This window comes from Ictidomys tridecemlineatus, chromosome 9 (genome assembly GCF_052094955.1).
Source record: "Ictidomys tridecemlineatus isolate mIctTri1 chromosome 9, mIctTri1.hap1, whole genome shotgun sequence".
Classification (NCBI taxonomy): Eukaryota; Metazoa; Chordata; class Mammalia; order Rodentia; family Sciuridae; genus Ictidomys; species Ictidomys tridecemlineatus.
This window is the reverse complement of record NC_135485.1, coordinates 121900308-121919947: the sequence shown is the minus strand read 5'-3', so window position 1 is coordinate 121919947 and position 19640 is coordinate 121900308. Positions and strand designations below refer to the sequence as shown.

General features: G+C 46.3%; 1 protein-coding gene across 4 annotated transcripts in view; it reads left to right on the top strand.

Annotated features, from left to right (window-relative positions):
• Positions 1 to 289: 289 nt before the first annotated feature.
• Tmem131l (transmembrane 131 like) overlaps positions 290 to 19640 on the top strand; it is a 166770-nt gene continuing 147419 nt past the window's right edge. For 3 of the 4 annotated variants that reach the window (XM_078022004.1, XM_078022005.1, XM_078022003.1), the window contains exons 1-3: positions 290 to 484; positions 1121 to 1191; positions 8945 to 8988. In XM_078022004.1, the coding sequence (XP_077878130.1) occupies positions 361 to 484; positions 1121 to 1191; positions 8945 to 8988 (239 nt within the window). In that variant the 5' untranslated portion in view covers positions 290 to 360. The remainder of the gene's footprint in view (positions 485 to 1120; positions 1192 to 8944; positions 8989 to 19640) is intronic. The other variant, XM_078022006.1, reaches the window with a different exon arrangement.

Below are 19640 nucleotides of genomic sequence, written 5' to 3'. Positions count from 1 at the left end.
CGACAGACAGCTCCGAGCTACGGGGCCCCGCGGACCGGGCGCTGCGGGCCTGCCTGAGGCCACGTGCTGCGCGCCGGGGCGGGGCGCCCGCGGCCGCCGCGTGCGTTCGCATTGTCCACGTCCCCCCGCGTCCCGCCGCGTTCCGTCCCCCCCTATCTGTGGCGCACACGCGCTCGGAGCGAGCGGCGCGCCCCGAGCTGGAGCTGCGGCGGCGGCGGCGGCGGCGGCGGCGGCGGGGGCGGTGCGGCGCGGGGCGGGGCGGCGCGCGGGGGCGGGCCCGGGGCGCGGCGGCCGCGGCGCCAGCGAGCGAGCGAGCAGAGCGGCGAGCGCGGCGAGCACTGAGAGGAGCGCGAGCACAGCATGGCGGGGCTCCGACGCCCGCAGCCCGGCTGCTACTGCCGCACCGCCGCGGCCGTGAACCTTCTGCTGGGCGTCTTCCAGGTCCTGCTGCCCTGCTGTCGCCCGGGAGGGGCTCAGGGACAAGGTCAGCCTCGCGCCGCCGGGCTCGCTCTCCCTCTCCACCCCGCCCCCCCTTCTCTTTCTTTTAGGGAACTGTTTAAATCTATCAGAAGGCTCGGGGAGGAGAGGGGAAGGGGCAGCAGCGGGAGGAAAAGCTGTTGCGGTTCTCCGGGCGCAGCGTCTCCTCCCGCGCCCCGGTCCAGCCCGAGCGCTGGGAGTCGCGGGGCTCGGGGACCGCTAGCCGCGCGCGTCCCGGAGCCTTTGTGCGCGGGCCCCTGCGCCCGGGGCGCAGCCCCCGCTTTGTGTGGCGCGCGCTGGTGCCCCGCCGCGGCCCGGCTTCCTGCAGCTTTGTTCCCCGGAGCCTGGCTGCCCCGGGATCGCAACCCAGATGGTCGGGCTGCGCAGCCCCGAGTGTCCGGTGGGGTGGCCTCGTCCCCCCAGCGCTAGTGCCCCGACCTGCACGCCCTCGTCTTTCCGTCTGAGGGGCCGCCGGCTCACGCTCCGACTATTGTGTTTTCATCCTGGGCTCGCCTCTCGGATGGCCTGGCTCTAAGAAGGAAAAGGAGACTTGTTTTGGGGAGGCGGGTGGCACGGGGGACGAGAAGGGAAACAGGAAGCGTTTCTTTCCGTGCATTAAGTGTGTTTTTTGGTGTCGGTGCAGCGATCGAGCCCTTGCCGAACGTGGTGGAGCTGTGGCAGGCAGAAGAAGGGGAACTCCTACTGCCCACTCAGGTGAGGACGACCAGGTGACAGGACAGGGGTGGGCGTGCGAGGGAGGAGAGGCCCGGAGGCCGCTGGCCCCCCAGTGACACAGACGCTTGGGCCACTTTGCAAGGCAAATAAACGGTTGGCCAAGCCTGAACACCTGGCAACGGTGGCCCTCCCGGCCACCTCCCGCACCATGTGACAGGCGTTAGTCTGGCCCGCCCCAAGTTCGGAAGGTGGGAGCCTGGCCACTTCAGCAGGGCTACGGCCAGCGACTGCTGCGCCCGGGAAGGGCGGGCTCCTCCCGGGCCAGTGGTCCCGGTGGATGAGGGACCTCGCCCTGGGTCTACTCTGCTTCTGTCTGATTGAGCTGGTGCCGTGTGGATGGCAAGTGGCTGGAAGGTTGAAGACCGCAGGAACATTGATTTCATAAATATTAGTGAGTGGTGCTTCCCATTAGCGCTAAGTAGCTTTGGGATGAAGATGTGACTTTAAAGGATTGTAATCTTGGATTTTCTCCAAGTGCGTTTAATTCCTGTTAGAATACACCCACTTATGAACTTGAATTTCAGGTTTTCTCTTTTTCCCCCTATATGATGATTGCAGGTGGAAAAATAATTACTAACATTTTATTGGGAATCTGTAGCACCATGGGTTTCCTGCTGCTATAGATAAAGTACTGTGAAGCTTTGGTGTTGATTTTTAAGGTTTAGCTTGTACCAGAAATTCTTACTTCAAAAGTACCCATGTGAATATAATGTTGTTGACCGTTTTTCACTAGCAGCACTAATGACTAAAATGTATTTTCGAGGGTGTGTGTTGAATGATAAGAGTATTCAGCTTGTGTATGGCAGTTTTAAGGTTCATTACTTCCCATATTGGTGGCAGCATTAAAAACGGAACATCTACCTATAATCTCACTCGGGAGGCTGTGCAGTTTTACATTTCAGCTTTCTCCTCTCTATGTGAAGCATTGAGAAAGCTGGTTTTGAGATATTTGGAATGTTCATTTTTGACCAGGGCTAATGAATAACAGCTTGAAGGCAGAGAGGTGATTTTAGAGGAAAAATTTCCTGGACCTTTCCTGAACGCTAGCAGGCTGCATGAGACCATTCCTTTGAGAAAAAGCCCCATCAGCAAATCATCTTTCCTTCTACTGAAAGTTTACTCCCAAGTGGCTCCCCCCATTATAAATAATACATTGTAAAATACAGAAAGAAGAACAATAAAGTAGGAATCATTCATAACCCTACTGAGAAAACCACACTGAATGCTTGATGAATTTGCTTTAAAAATATATATGTTTGTCTCAAGAGTTGTTCAGCAATGACATGAGTGACTTTTTAGTCCAGAATTCTTTGTTTTGGGGAGCTGTCCTCACTGTCACAGGATGTTGGGCATCATCCCTGGTCTCTACTCCCTGAATACCAGTAGCTGTCTAAGTTCCCCCTCAAACCCACTAGCTTTTTGTTTTTGTTTTTTGAGACAGTCTCCCTCTGTTGCCCATGCTGGCCCCGAACTCCTGGGCTCATGCAATCCTTCTGCCTCCACACCTGGCTCAACTCCCTCATTTTACCAATTGAGAATGTTACCCTAGTTAAGAAGCAACTGGTGTCTATGTGCGTTTGTATTTTTACTCAGTTGTAGTCCACCTCTGATGGTTAAGGTTGGAATCCAGCACAGACTAAAAGGGAAGTAAATTGTAGACCCTCATTTGTTATGGTGTTTGTTGTAGTCATTGTGCCCAGAGTTGGAATGTTAAGGTCTGTGATAAAATGAATTATTTACAGGCTCAAAATTGTTTTATAAAATGCTTACTTTCTAGTTGGATTTTGTTTGTAATGGTTTGTTTTGATAAAAAAAACTGTTAGAATTGAGAAGTTGTCTTTCTGGAATACTCACTATACAGGCATTTATAGCTGAGCTATTTTTATCAGCTGTAATGAAAGTGAAACTGGTGTTTGAAATAATTTTCTAAATACTCCATCTCTACTATATGTACACTTTTTATAAATGATCTTACTCTGCATATACCTGGGCAGGGATAAGGGATATATGTATATCTCAGCTGCACAGAGTTTGGGAGAAAGTTATTTTTAAGGAATTAAAAGTGTTTTTGAAATTTCTTTGAAAAGGTTCCATTGTGTGTCATAGAGAGTATGTGGAAAAGAGAATGTTTATAGGTGTTTGAGGGTTTTTGGCTTTAATTAACTAGAAGATTGAGTTCCTTTCATTTAAGAAGGCTAAGAGATGCCTTTGGAACCTAAGGGTTACAATGATGGGCAGAATAGGAACATCAGAGATGGTGGCATTCCATAAACATAATACTAACCTTTGCCAACACTGTTTATATAGTTATTTGTTTTGGAAGTGTTTCCTGTTGATTGTTTTCTTTTTCTTTTCCTGATATAGTTATGATTAGGAACTTGAATAACTCATCATTAATAAAACTATATATAAGATTGAATTGTCAGGAAGGGTCAGGCCTCTTGGGTATGAATCCTGGCTCTTATCCTTTCTACCTCTGTTAATTTACCTTTGTGTGTGTCTGTGTTCAAGTGCGCGCTGGGGATTGAACCCAGAGCTTTCCACATGCTAAGCTTCTATCACTGAACTACATTTCCAGCCTCAGTTCATCTCTCTGTTCTCCATTTTCTTACCTGCAAAGTGTATGTCTGTGTGTGTGTGTGGGGTGGTGGTGGTGATGGTGCTGATTTGACAGGTTGGTGATGATTATGTGTCTTGAACTTAGCACCTGATGTAGATTGCCCAGCATTTTGGTGGTCTCTCAACTGACCCATAGATGTCATCCATATAGGACATAAATAGTTTTTCTGCTTTGAAGGGGCTGAACCAGTACAGATAACTCAGTACTTGTGTTCTGTGATTATATAGATAAGTTTTATTGTTGTCTTCTTTTTTTTTGCAGTGTTGAGGATTGAACCCAGGGTCTTGTACATGCTAGGCAAGTCCTGGACCACTGAGCTAAGTCCTCAGCCCTATGAAAACTGTGATTTTAATTCTTGAGTTTATAGAATTTTTTTCTTCCGATTCTCCTTCAGCACACTGGCTGTAAAGTGGTGATGGCATAGGAACCAAACAAGCATTTTCATTAGCTTCTTTGTCAAGAGGCAGCTCCATTGTGGTTGTGGTTGTGTGCCCTCTTATTTCATTTTTGAGGCCAGAATAGTGTGTGATTTCTTACGATCCATACAGGGTGACATGCACTTTGACCTGCTCTGGCCTTCAGGACCTCTGGCCTTCAAGGACCTTGTCTGACCTTGTCTTACCTTGTCTTCTGCTCTAGTCAGTCTTCTGGGATTCTCCCTCCAGCTTGACCCTTGCCTGAGTGAGCCCCGTACCTTATCTTGCTGAATGAATGATTGCTACTGTTATGCTAGTGGCTCAGGGCTAGTTCTTCATGACACCTAACTTGCAATGATGTTGACATAATTTCTCCCCCCTTTTTTTCTGGTGCTGGGGATGGAATACTGGGCCTCACTCCTGCTAGGCAAGGGCTCTACCATTGAGCTCTACCTCTAACCTCAACATTTCAAACCTTCTTTTGAGTTTCTTATAGTGTCTTGAGTGTCTGAATTTTTCCCTTTGTCTTGTATGTATCTTGTTACCCCAACTGGGTTCTCAGTAAGAGGGTCTGGGGCCAGGCATGCTGGTGAACGTCTATAATCCCAGTGGCTGGGGAGGCTGAAGCAGGAGGATCGTGAGTTCAAAGCTGGCCACAGCAACTTAGTGATTCCCTGAGCAACTCAGAGAGACCTTGTCTCTAAATTAAAAAAAAAAAAAAAAAATTATAAAAAATGGCTGAGGATGTGGCTCAGTGGTTAACTTAAGTGCTTCTGGGTTCAATCCCTGAAACCAAAAAAAAAAAAAAAAAAAAAAAATAGGGGGGGTGTCTGGAGGCTGCTGAGTTTTGGGACCCTGTTGTGGCCAGTGTTGTGCATACAGTAGGCATTCAGTAGTTAGCTCATGAAGCCTTCCTAGTGGAGGAGAGGCAGCTGTCAGTGCCTTGCCCTTTGCCCCATTTGTGAGTTTAGGACAGTTCTGATGGTGGCAGGTAAAATGACTTTAGTATTGATTTCCTACTATTATCATTATCAGTTATCTGTTATTGTTAGATTTTGGAATTGGAGATTGAACCCAGGATTGCTTTAGTCACTGAGCAATATCCCCAGTTTTTTTCAGCACTGAGTTGCTGAGGCTGGCCCTGAACTTGGAAGCCTCCTGTCTCAGCCTCCCAAGTTACAGGTATGTGCCACTGTACCCGGCTCCTATTATTGCTTGATATTTTTGTGTCAGTCCTCTCAGTAAGAAGGGCAGCCTAGAACCTGTTCTTCCAATCCATTGAGACTTGTCCATGAAGACTCACTGCTGATGCTCCCTGTTGCTGGTTAGGGATGCGGAGGCGAGGCGGAGAAGGTGCTGAGCAGGAGCCACTGAGCAGCAGACTTAGGAGCCTGCTGGGCCTGGGCTGGGCCGGCTCAGAGCTGTACTTAGGTCTGTTTGTTCATTTAGCAAACATTGACCTTGGCCTGGCCCTGCCCAACCCCTGGGATCCAGTGATGAATGAGAAAAGCTCTGCCTTTAAAAAGACCATGTCCTGTTGGTGTTCTCCCCTTTTAAGTCTGAGGGTGTAGATAACGGAAATTGGTAGAAAGTGAAACAGGAAATGGTACGCTGAACATTCGGGTCCTTTTTATTATTTCAGGTACTGGGTTATGTAATAACATCTTACTCCAGTCAGTGAATCATTGACTAGTATTTGGAAATCTTTTTGTCATCAAGGTTTATTTTTGGTTTAATCTACTTCCACTGTAAACATTGGAAAAATAGTAACGGATGGGCTGACTACTGTGCACACCACTTGAGCACGGTGTGAGTAGTAGCTCATATCTGTACACTTGACAACTATGAAATCCCACCTGATTTTACAGTTGAGGAAAGCGAGGCACAGAGCAGTTAAATAACCAGTCCAAGGCAATAAGAAAGTAGCAGTGGTGGGATTTGAACCCATGATGCTTCAGCTGCAGAGCCTGAGTCTCAGCTGTAGAGCCTGAGTCTCAGCTGTGTGTCTCAGTGGAAAAAAAATTTTTTTGTGTGTGTGGTGCTGGGGGTGGAAGGCATGCTGTTCTAGGGCTCCAGTGCTGAACTATTTTATTTTAATTAATTAATATTTTAATGTGGTGCTGAGGATGGAACACAGTGCCTCCCATGTGCTAGGCAAGCGCTCTTCCGTTGAGCGACAGTCCCAGCCCTCGCGTTCTATCTTGATGTTCATGATGTTTTCAGATGTAGTGGCATCCACTAGTGTCTGGCGGCTGGACTGTGCTCGGCCTTGCAGGCATTTGTTGAGCTCGAGTTTTGCGCCATGCACTATTGTGGGTGCAAGGGGGTGTTGCTTTTGCGGAGCTTGCTAGCTAGGTATGGTGGTGTAAACCCAGCGACTGGGAGGCTGGGGCAGAAGGATAGCAAGCCTGAAGCCAGCCTGGGTAGAAGAACTTAGTGAGACCCTGTCTCAGAATTTAAAAAACAGCTGTCTATGTCGTTTGGTTGTGAAGTGATGGGTTTAGCCCCCAGTCCTGGAAAAAAACCCCAACCCAAACCCAGAAGACTGGCTGGGGATTTAGCTCAATGGCAGAGAACTTGTCTAGCATGTGTGAGGCCCTAGGTTTGATCCCTAGCACTGGTAGGGGGTTGGGGGGGGTGGGGAGAAGCAAGCTATAAATTATTTGATCTGTTCAAGGGGCATAAATTTTATGGTGGGAGGATGAGGTTTAATTTAAGAGGTCAAAAATGCCACTTTGAGGAGGAGATACTGGAGGCAGCCTGTGGAAAGCAGTGAGGGAGTTGAAATCGTCAGTGCCAGGGCCCTGAGGCACGGTCAAGAAGGTTGTGGGGCGGGGAGGAATGGTAGTACAAGATTGGGCCTTACCTTCTGAGAACTTGGTGGTGTTGGTGAGAGATGAGACCGGTAATACCCTGAGACAGCTTTCAAGTGCAGAAATGTAGGAACTGAGAGAATAGGCCAGTGTGTATTTCAGGGGTTTTCCTAAAGCTTAGGGCAGGAGGGAGGCTCTAGAGAACGGTAATGGCAAATATATGTGACAGGAGTCTACCCAGGAACCTCACATGGTAGACAATGCAGGTCAGTGCTTTCACAGTGACCTTTAAAATTGTGCCCCAGAGCTTGTTGAGGTTGGTGGTGGCGTAGGTGATGGTACGTCCAGGCCTGTGGGAAGGTGTGCTGACCTTCTGGGAAAGATCTTAAAGAGGGGTGGGGGTAGACTGTTTGCCTAGCACGTGAGAGGCCCTGGGTTCATTCCTGGTACTGGAAAAAACCAACAAGAAAACAGCTTGGACCAGGTCTGACTAGCCCCGGGGAGCCATGGTAAGTCCTTGAGCAGGGGTTAACTAGGCAGTTGAGTCTGGATCCCTACTGTGTGATTGACCTGGAGGAGGAGAGTGTCTTTAGTGATGCACAGAGTTGTTTGGAGGCAGAAAGCCCTGTCTCCGGGTGGTCCAGGCCTGGGGTGCTGAGGCTGCGGGCTGTATTGCTTGTGTAGGGTGGAGAAGAAAGAACGGGTCTGAGCCTGTCCTTGAAGGGGAAGGGAGGGGGGCTGTGCAAGGTGACCCTAAGGCTTGGTCCCTGGGGTCAAGTAAAGTGATGGTGCCCTCAGCCTATGGGGGCGGGGTTGGCCATCAAAAGCTTTTTGCTGCTGGTGCCGGAGATAATGGAGGAGCCCAGGTTGAGACCATTGATACATCCCAGAGGTGTCTGAGATGGGACTGTGAGTGGTAGAGGAAGCCATCGGGGTCTTGGCAGTCCCTGCCCTGGGTTGGTGCTGTGCTGGAAAAACCGCATGAGTTTGAGGCTGTGGAAAGATGGGCCTCCATGAGTCCCCCCAGGTGTGTGCAGTGAGAAGATGGGGCAGCAAATAGGGGTTCAGGCTTTGTGGTTCAACCCTGGGTTACAGGCTGAGGGGGTAGGTGCAGAGGAGTCTGGGCCAGGAGCCTGGGTGAAGGGAGGGAGGAGAGGCCAGGGAGGCAGAAGTGCCAGGAGGAGGTTGGAGAGAAGCTGGTGCATCTGGAAGGGCCAGGACCCAGGAGGCTGGCAGTGTCTGCAGAAAGAACGCTGCGCCCAGAGCTTGCCTATCCCCAGCACTCAGCCCCCAGCCCCCAGCCCCTTGCAGCAGCAATTACTTGGGCCTGACCTTGTGTTTTTTTTTCAGTTCCTTCTTTTCCCCTCCCGTATGTTAATGAGGTCAGATTTCCTCCTGGTGCTCTGGTCCATGGTTTGGGGAGAGCTTTTGAGTGTGTTGGTCACTTACCAAGTTATCAGCTTTTTTTTTACCTCCGTGTCAGATTGTATCAGGTTTTCACTCATTAAGAAGATTCTGAGCTCAGCAGAATACATTTTCTGTATTTGGGAATTTAATTAGCCTTAAACTTTATCTGGTGTGATTAAACTTACACGTTAATCAAAGGCTGTGAAGAGAGGTGAGGTCTCCTGTTGAGCTTACTTTTAAGTCACGGTTTTTAAATGAGTAGAAACTTTTTCTTACAGTGACTTTCTAAGGGACCACTTGGCAGTTTATGTCCTTTAAAATTCTTGTCATTACAGTGGTGTTCTTTAAATAAATAACCTATGCAATATTTGTGCCGGTGACTCTTGTTACAAGAGTAACAAGATCACCCTGTGAGAGTCTTTTGGTGACTTTGTGTTCCTTTGAAACAGCAGTTAAAGCATTTTCTTTTTCAATAGGGTGAGTCTGAAGAGGATGTGGAGGAACCTTCTCAAGAGCAGAGGTATGATGTGCCAAAATGCATTCTACTGTCGTGTGTAACTAATTAAAACAAATTTGAAAAAAGGACAATTTAATAAATATTCTGAGACAAAGAAAGAACAGAGGTAAGGAAAAAACGGGGGGCAAATAGTTGCATGCTAAATTTCCTGGCCCTCTCAGGATGCTCTGAAGTACCTCTGAAGTATCTGTATGTACCTGTTTACCGTAATTATCTGTAATAGTCATCTTTCTGTTTGGCCTTTGTGATTTCTAACAATTAATATGACTTTGTTTTAAAATAAGGTGGTACAGAAGGCTGTTGGAAAACCCCCTTGTCTTTGCCACACACCAGCCTCACTTCTCCCATGGCAGGCCGACGCCCAGCACTGCTGGGTGCTGAACATTGACATATTGAACTAGACCTGCTCTGGGTGTAACGGGGAAGTCAGACATCACTGTAAGCAAAGTAATTGTGTTTATGATAAGAACTGTCAAGCATTAGGTTCTTGTGGTAGACAGCACACAGTCAGGTGAAGTTCCTCTTGGGAGGTGACATTCCAGCTGACAATTGGAGAAAGTAGGAGCAGCCACCTAGCAAGCAGAGGGCCGGTGCTTGGGGTAGCACGAATGGCAGGCACCAAGGCCCTGAGGTTGGAAGTGTGGCAGGAAGCCCAAGAGCTTTGGGGAAAGTTTGTGTTGGTTTGTCGGGTAGAGAAAGAGGTGTGCGACCTTAGAGGTCTCAGCAGAGAGCTTGAGTTTTATTTTTAACTGTGGTGTGAGTTCTTAAAGCAGGGAGCTATCAAATGAAAAAAAATGTAAATTACATTTTTAAGAGAATATCTTGGGGCAGTTTTGGTTAGCTGTCAAAGTAGGATTCTGGTCTCTTGGAGGTGCCTGAAGACTAAGTGGCACTTAGTATGAGGATAATTTCAGAGAATTGGTTTCCAGATACCCATAGAGTCTTCTGAAATCAATATGTCAGAGGTTGTGAGTTATTTTCTACGTCAATTTTCACAATCTCACTTCTCTAATTTCTAAAATAAAGGCCTTTCTCTCACCCAGTCCTAAATCCTGTTTGTTTCCTCTTGGGCAGACAAAGGGACAATTTGAAATTGTTCTAGTTAAGACACATTCTTTTAAGACTCCTGGTGGTTTCCAAGTTCTTGCTTTAAACAGAATTGAAGGAGTGAGTACACAATCCAATTTGCAGCTTATGGATCATCGAAAGTTATGTTTAATGATAGGCCACTGTGTGGTTTTTGGAGTTTAGGTAATACGGGCCATTGCTGTAACAACTCGTTCTACTCATATCTGTTTGTGTGAACAAGCTTTTTCAATATTTAGCATTAAAAAAATAAAAATTAAAAAAGGACAGTAAAAACAAAATTGCATGGATGTTAATTAAACCTGTCTCATTCTAGCAGCAAATCATGTTCGTATGAGCCCATTGGGGAGAAAAGACAGTTCTGTTGTCTCACCAAAGGATGCAGGTTCTTTGTTTGTTCCTTCCTGACCTAGGAATTGAACTCAAGGCCTTCCACATATCATTGAGCCCCTAGGATGCATTTTCAATCAGATTTTATTTATGTTTAATTACCTATCAGAATTTATTGGTTTATTCAGTTGTATGTTAATAAAAATCATAATGATAATTCAGAAAAAAATTTCAGCACTTAAATCCTGTGATTACAGGACATTTCAATTTATATCCATTGTTCTGTTGCAGAAGTACGAAAGGCTTTGGGTATAGTTTTTTTCTTTCTTTACTGGAAATTGAACTTAATGCTTCATATGGGCTAGGTGAGTGGTACACACAGGGTCTTGATAAGTTGCTCAGGCTAGCCTCAAATTTGCAATCCTCCTGCCTCTGCCTCCTGAGTAGTTGGGATTACAGGCCTGTGGCAGTGTGCCCAGCTGTGTATACATATATTAAGTTACAGTTCTTTGGGGGAAATCGAATGAAAATGAATTCATGGAGGAAAAGAAACAACATAAAATATCCAGGTACAAAAGAGCCTCTTTGTGTATTTTTAGAAATGCATAATGGTGGATATCACTGTAATGCTATTTAGATCTCATTGAATATATTTTAAAAGTGATTAAGAGTTTTATTAGAAATATCAGTGCAGTATGACGGATTATATTTTTGTAACCATTAAAACTCATAAAATTTTCAATGTGGGACAACTTAAAATCCTTTTCTGATCTGTGGGACAAAACCCGGTGAGGATTGCTGGGCTGGTTCAGGCTAGGGTGGTGATGGGGGGATGGAGGGAGATGGGAAGTTATTTTTGGGGTGGGGTGAATTCATGGCTGTTGGATCAGTGTGGCAAATGCAGGAGAGAGAAATAGAGGTTTCTAGACTTTGGCTTGAGCATCTGAGAGGTGATGACTGTGATGGGAAAGGATTTAGTGGGAGGGAAATCCGGAACTCCGCTTGGTTGTCTCCTAGGCATCTCAGACTTGATGTGACACGTCCGAGTGGAGGTGGCAGGTAGGCAGCGGGTGGTGTGTGTCTGGAGCTGGGGAGGCCTGGCCTGCGGACTCAGGTGTGGCGAGCACAGCCCTGGGTGCCTGGCTGCCTGTGCCTTGGCATTTGTTCTTTTGTGGATGTGGTTCTTGCCTCTTTCTTGGGACAGCGGGCATTTGAACCCAGGGCCTCGCTGGTACTGAGCACCCCCTCTACCCTGGAGCCACAGACCAGCCTTCCTTTTTATTAATTAGAACTAGTTTCTTTTTGTCGATTTTCTAGTAAACTTAAAGGTGTATTAATAAGTTTCAGCCTCAATGATCTTTTGACACAGCCTCAGATGATCAGAAGGTGTGCATCATCACAAGGGAGCGTTTCATGAATGATCTTGAATGGTGGCTTTCGAGCTCTTTGTGCTGACAGTAAGACATTTGCCCTCGTAACTTTGTGCTTACAGGCATAGAGAGAGAGAGATCTGTGAATATTTACATGTACCTGTGTTTCCTTAAAAAATGAATTAAAATTTCACAAAATAGCATTCACCTTTATTGTCTGCAGTGGACTCTATTTTCTATTTCATTTCATTAAAATCAATGTTGAGGGGCTTAGCACTTCTGAGGCACTGGGTTTGATCCTCAGTGTCACATAAAAATAAATAAAAAAAAATAAAGGTATTGTGTCCATCTACAACTGAAAATAAAACAACACTGAGGATTGCAGCCTGGGCAACTTAGTGAGACCCTGTCTCAAAATAGAGAATAAATACATGAAAGGGCTGGGTTTGGGCCTCATTATCCCCCTTCCCCACGTTGGTTGCCACCTCTTGATTTACTTATTGGTAATAACTTTATTGGGGTATAATTCGCATAGCTTACAGTTCACCCTTTTTAAGTGCTCATTCATGGAGTTGAAAAAATACCACAGTCAAATTTAGAACATTCTTGTCGTCCAGAGAGATGCCTTACACTTTAGGCATTCTCCATCCTCTCCCGCTTGATTGGAAAACTTCGTAGACGGTGGTTTATGGTTTGATCAGCCTTGCTTTATGTTTATCTTCTTGATTTCAGCTATTCCTGTGTTTTCCTGTTATTTTTGTTCTTCGTTACTTTCCTCGGACTCGACTTCTGGCCTCTCTGGCCCTCTGGGCTGTTCTGGGCCTGCGTCTGCTCCTGCTGTATAAAGGCAGGCTCATGGCCTGACTGAGGTGCCGCTGTTAGAAAACTTTCCTTGTGTCCGTTTTCTGAAATCGCAGACTCTAGCGCTCTAAGAATTACCTGAGTGGGATGTTTTGTTATTGGTCAGTCGCCAAAGTGTTTCCTGTTTATTCACAGAGCTGAGATTGTTTTTGACAGGGATTGAACCCGGGGCACTTCACTGCTGAGCCACATTTCCAGCCTGTTTTTTTTTTTTTTTTTTTTTGAGAATAGGGTCTCACTAAGTTGCTTAGGGCCTCACTAAATGCACCACACCTGGCACTATTAATTTTTTAAAATTTCCCCAAAACCTACCCTAGTACCTTGCTACTTTTAAAGTAACCTTCTGCTTTAGGATAGATGCAAATTTATAGGAAAGTTACAAAGATCGCATCACATATCTTGTATGCTCTCAGTGTGCCCTTATTGTTAATGTCTTTTTTGGAGGAGGGACCAAGGGTTGAACTCAGGGGCCCTCGACCACTGAGCCCCATCCCCAGCCCTCTTTTGGATATTATTTAGAGATGGAGTCTCACTGAGTTGCTAAGTGCCTCGCCATTGCTGAGGCTGGCTTTGAACTCGAGATCCTCCTGACTCAGGGACACCCACCCCCCTGCCCCCGCCCCCCAGGCCGCTGGGATTGCAGGCCTATTGCACTGCACCCGACTTCCTATTGTTAATGTCTTACATGACTTTGGTATGTCGGTCACCACTGAGAAACTGTCATTGGTACATTATTGCACTGAACCCCACACTCTTCAGTTTCACTCGTGTTTGCCGGATGCCATTTTGTCATTTTTGGAGGCAAGTCATCAAGTGCAGTTAAGCTTCACCTACTCAGATTATTGTAAATTCTGAATGGGAGAGTCTTCTCTTCCCTTATTTAGGCGATCATTCATTTATATCAGTGTAGATATGTATACTTTGGTTTACAACTGTTTTTTAGCAAAACCCCAAAGTTCCTCGTCTGTTGATAGGGTCTTGCACTTTCAGACCTGGGGTTCTGGGGTTCTTCTCAGCGTCCCTTCCAGGGGACCACATTACTTTTGGTTGTCATGTCTCCTTGGTTGTTCATTTGTCAGCCTTTCCTTGTTTTAGATGACCTTGAAAGTTTTGAGGAGTAGGGGTCAGATGTTTTGTTAAATGTCCTTCAGTGTGGTTACATTGGGGCATGGGTTGGGGGAGGCGGACCACAAAAGTAGGTTGTCCTTGTCATCCCGTCATGTCAGAGGTGTGTACTATCAGCGTGAATTATCACTTTGGTGTTAACCTTCGTCACCTGGCCAAGGTCCTTTTTCAAGTCAAATTATTAAGTGGAAACTAAGCCACATATGAACACAGTTTTTGAAATTCTTTGGTATGGGAGGGAATTTGTCTGATCCCTCTTATTTACATAGTCAATAATTGATTAATATAGACTTGTGAATATTACACTTTGGGTTCCATCTAATACAAGGTTTGCCCTGTCGTTGATCGTTGATCTTATTTATTTATGAAGTTATTAGTATCTCCTTGTACCTTTTAAAAACTTTCTGTGGTATTTTTTTTTTTTTTTTGGTTTTAAGAACTACCCCACAGTGTCAACTTCTATTGATAGTCAGCTGGACTTTGAAGTCAGTGAAGCCACCATTTATCAATAAAATAAAATGAAGACATCATTTCTGAAGAGCTCCTGTACAGAAGCCACTGCTAGCTAGGAACTAGAACATTAACTCTGATAATAATAGCAAATAATAATGTGAAAAGCAGTTTCAGTGATTCCCCGTCACCCCAGAGTATGGGTGGTTCTGCTGTCTCACTGCCCCTGGGGTCTGCCCCAGTGGCACCAGACCCAGACTCCTGCCACGCTGGGCGGAGGCTCTGGAGCGGCAGCGAGCCTGTTACCCCAGACGGCTGGGGAGGCGTCCAGGGTCCTGGGCCTCCTGAAGACTCTGTCTGTGTGATCCTGACTTCATCTTCTGTGGGTATATGTAATTGTATTTGGTTGCAAGCCAGGAAAGCACTATTAAGAAACTTCCCTCCTTCCTCCCCATCCCCCTTTTCTCCTGGGTGTTCTCAAATATCCGCAGCAATCTAGACCTTGGCTGAGAAAGAAAGATGGCTGCTGGCGGTTCAGTGATGAGCCAATGAGCACCGACTTGGGCTCTGAATTGATGCCCCGTGGGGAGGAAGCGCTCTGCTCTCTGAGGCCTTTTTTGCGGGGGTAATATTTGTTAGAATATGAAAAGTTTGAAGTATTGACAAAATATGAATAGAGTATAATTTCCACTTTGAAATGTTCTGAAAAGTCACAAATGCGGACTGCCTGGGCTCAGTGTCTGTGACGTCTTCTCCCTGCCGTTGTCCCCGTGGTGCTGGGGGTGACCCAGGGCCTCCCGCGCGCTGGGCTCCTGCTTCGCCGCCCCTCGCAGCTTTGGCCTGGTTTTAAAACCCACTTTTATCAGGATCAGCAGCAAAATGCCTTCTCCTGAAACAGTGTGAGGTCGGTCAAAGACAAATCCCGAGCCAGAACACGAAGGGACTCCCGTGGACCCTCCGATGACACGCTGAAGGAGAAACTTGGAGACGGCAAGGACTTAAATCTTGAGGGAAGCTTCCTTTTGGCAAGAAAGTCGCTCAGAGCCCCCACGGGGAATGGAACTGTTTTCCCGCTGTTCTTTGTTCTTGGAAAATTTAAGTTCCTCACCTGTTGACGGGGTCTGACACTGGTTAACTGTCCCCAGGGTTTTTCATGGTGGGCGTCTTCTCTCCCCACTCGTCATCGCCCTGAATGACCTCCCGGGTGTGTTTGGCTGGCCTTCTTACTTTCTCTCTTTATTTCTCTCTTTACCCTTCCGTCTGCTCCCTCCCTCCCTCCCTCCCTCCCTCCCTCCCTCCCTCCCTCCCTCCCTCCCTCCCTCCCTCCTTCTGCCCAGGGTTTTCAGTTGCCACCTGAGATGTCCCTGCGGCTTTCAGGGACAATGAATGCGCCCTGACTCGGGTTCCTGGGTCCCTGGTCCCCCAGCACAGACCCTCCTGGTGCATGATGGCTCCGGCCCCCTTGACTTCCTTCACACCCTTCCCATCCTGGGGGTCACTAGATGTGGCTGGACTTCAGATGCGCTCTCCCTTCCTCTGGGTAGCCACCCCAGCCAGTTTTCGGTGTCCTCACCTAGTGAGGTGTCTAAAACACACATCTTTCCCTGTCCCTTTGAAAACAGTCTTTTGTGAACCACGTTACTTCTGGGATAAAGTACAGACTCTTGAGCATGTAGACGTCCGTTTGTGATTGAGGTCCTGTACCTCGCTTCTGCCCCCTCCCCCATTGTCACTTCCTTTCAGCCCCACAGACTCGGTTCGCCTCTCTCTCTGCCAAAACACTCTTCCCGTCCTGCCTGCTTCCCTTCATCCTGCTGGTACTTCCTTGGCACAGGACCCTGAACTCCTGGAAATTGCCTTTCTCAGGATACCAAAGGTCCCATCTGAGTCTCCGTCAAAGGTCCCAGCAAAGACCTGCTGAGACGCAGGGATGAAGCCCGTGGTGTGGAAGTCAGTTTCACGTTGATCACTTGCTGTTCCTCGTGTTCTCCACCTCCAAGGCTGCAGGCTGCATTTGCCACTGAAGCTGTGGCATTAATATTAGAATTAGAGATTGTGGTTTTTCAATTGAGTTAGGTAGTTGGCCTGTTTTTAGGGAGAATGGGTGTTAGCTCTGGTCATGGGTCGCCCGTGGAACCTTTGGCAGATTCTTGTGGGCCCTGAGGGGTTTTGCAGAATGAGTGCCTTGGCTCCTGCCGGGCAGTGCGCTAACAATGTAATGTGAATTTTGACTAGAATCAATTTTATAATTTAGGTTTTCTCCTTAATACAGTGTAGGCTTTTAAGCAAGGTTTATGGTATATATTAAAATAGTTCTCCAAGCACAAAAGCCTTTTTAAAGACTTTTAAAAAATGGAGGCTGCGTAATTTTTAGCAAAGCTTTAAACACTTATTATTTAGCTTTCAGTTGAAATAAATTAGAAAAGTAGTACCGCAGAGTCGAATCCTTTCATTGAAATTTGTGGCTGCTCTAGACATATCTTTTTGTAGACCTTGCTGTGGTTAGGTTTGTGTCCATCTGTATTTTTGTATTGAAAAGGATGTATAAAGCAGTAACCCCCATATCAAAGAAGTTTTAATCCTTCTTTAATCCTAAGAATTTTGAAGCATTAGTCTAGAATGAAAAGGTACAAAACACTTTACTAATGTTGTCACCACTACTGAATTAAAAACGTGGAAGCGCAGTCTGGAGAGGTTGGCTTTTGTAGGTAAACGCGCTGAATCCAGAACTGCGGCATCCCCTACTTTAGACTGGGATTGCCCTTAGGAGAGGAGAGATAGCGCAAGACTGAAAGGCCTAATCTCATCCCCGAGCCACTGATCATTTGCTGCTGCACATCGCAGGACTTTAACTGCAGATAACCTCAGGAACCCGTTGAGTCAGATGTGCATTCTGAAGAAAGAGCTGGGCGGGTTCAGCAGCCCGGGAAGACATGCCCCTGGAAGTCCCAGCCCCAGATGAAAGGCTGAGAGAGGCGTTTCCAGACAAGAAGAGCATTGTAAGCAAGAGAGAGATTTGGGTGTGTTGCCCCCCGGGAATCTGACTTAAATTTCATCAGGAAAGCCCATGGCTAGATGGGAGACGGACATTTGGTCCTTTTAGGCTGCTTTTATGCAGTGGCACTGTGCTTTGGCTCGCTCTCTGTTAGCCTTGTCACAGGGTCCCTGTGTGTCATGACATAGCAGCAGCGAGGTGTTCTAAGTGCAGTATGACACCAGGCTTCTCACTGTGGGAGGTGGCAGCACAGCTTGGGATGTCGACATTCAGAGGACAAATAAGATTTCCCAAGGCAGTATCCTCTGTCTAGGAACACGGGTATTAGGATAATGGGGTCTCCTGGGAGCTTGTTACTTATTTTAAATGAATTGTTATCGAATTATTAGTTTGTTGTTAAGAGCCTTCCACATGTGAAATATGACTCTAGTGTATTGTGATCCTGCCCCCAACGTAAGAAAAGAATGTTGTCACTTTGCAAATAATCGCTATGGTAGTCTAGACAGAATCTCACAGATGCTGTGGTGCTTCATGATTGCGTTTTTAGAGACCATTGTATTAGGATGGCCATTGCAACCTGTTTAATGACGTAAGAAAGTTCTGTCTGCTTATTGTAGTTCTTCTCAGTGCTATTCCAAAATAGCGGCCTGTAGTTATTAAATTATAATAAACAATAAGTGTGGGGCTGGGGATATGGCTCAAGCGGTAGTGCGCTCGCCCGGGTTCGATCCTCAGCACCACATACAAACAAAGATGTTGTGTCCGCCGAGAACTACAAAATAAATATTAAAAATAAATCTCTCTCTCCTCTCTCTCTCTCTCTCTCCTCTCTCTCTCTCTCTCTCTCTCTCTCTCTCTCTCTCTCTCTCTCTCTCTCTCTCTCTCTCTCTCCTCTCTCCTCTCCTCTTTAAAAAAAAAAAACAATAAGTGTGACAATTCTTCAAAAAAAAATTCAAAATTTACTGAAGAGTTTTAACAAATTACTCACAGATTGTTCCCTCTTATTATTTCCAGGTGGCCGTAGTTGATTCTTGGCATTGTTTTCCTTTAGCTTGGTTTTAGAAACATAGGTTTAGGGCCCCCGTTGCTCCTCCCTCCAGTCCTGTTTATTTTTTGTCCAGTTTGTGCAAGTATTTCATTCAGAAAACCTGGCTCAGTGCATGGGCTCTCTCTCATCCAGCATGGAGGTCCACGGAACCACTCAGAATGACACGACTGATCAGCTGAACTTCTCGCGTGGGAAGGGTGATTTGCCTTCTATGAAATGTCCAGAGATACCCACTCCTCTCTATCTGAGTGGTTATGGGTGTGTATATACATACATATATATTTTCTTCTTCTTCTTTTTTTTTGGTGGGGGGGGTACTGTAGATTGAGGGGTGCTCCTCCCCAGCCCTTTTCATATCTTATTTTGAGACAAGGTCTTGCTAAGTTGCCCAGGCTGGTCTGGAACTTGTGATCTTCCTGCCTCAGCCTCCACCTCCCGAGTCACTGGAATTACAAGTGTGCGCCTCTGTGCCCTGCCTCACTGCTGGATTTGGAGGTGGTTTCCAGAGGATAGCTTCAGCGAAAGCAGAGTCAATTGCGTGTGGCCTTTCAAGTGAACTGTTGTGAAAATGTACAGAGTGAGAAATCCACTGGTGCCTTCTTGACTTTCAGGGTTATATTATAGGGTTATACTAAAACATTGACCTTCAGGGTTATACTATGGATGTTGGTTCCTTTTGCTGCACCTAAGTTATTTACAACAGGTGAAGTTCAGTTTGAATTACAATCCAGTCTTCAGTTGATAGTTATGACATATCTATGTTAGCATGAATTTTTGGTGAAGTAATTCTTCTGGGATCATGATTAATCTTTATCTCTTCAAATCAAGTCATGTTTAAATCCACTTAATCCATTAAAATTAGATTTGAGTAATTGCCCTGGTATTTATACTTTATGGTTTACAAAGTACTTTCACATGCATTATCCTTAAATAACCGGGTGGGTGTGTGGTAATATTCCCATTTTTGTAGGTGAGGAGATAAGTTCACAAAGATTAAAAAGTTTATTTAAGTTTACAGAGCTATAAAAGGACAAACAGGTTCATGATCCTAGGTGTCCTCCAGGTCTACTTGTCTACCTTGATGTTGTGAGTACAGTGTTAGATACATCGACAGTCTGCTTTTTGGAAGGAGACCAAGTCCAAGATTGATAGGTAGCAGCAGCTATTCTTTATTAGGCCCCAGAATTACACGGTTCCTAATAAACTGAAAAAAAGGGGTGTGGCTCTTAAAGACAGATCTTCAATAATGTCTCACTATGTGCTGGGTCGCGTGTTTAGTTTTGTACCGTTTCTAAGTATTGATCATCCGTGAACATTCTGCTGTGGAGTTTGTGGAACATTACCTGGAAGTTTTTACTTTCATCTGTGCTGAGAGGTTGCCTCTCGTCCT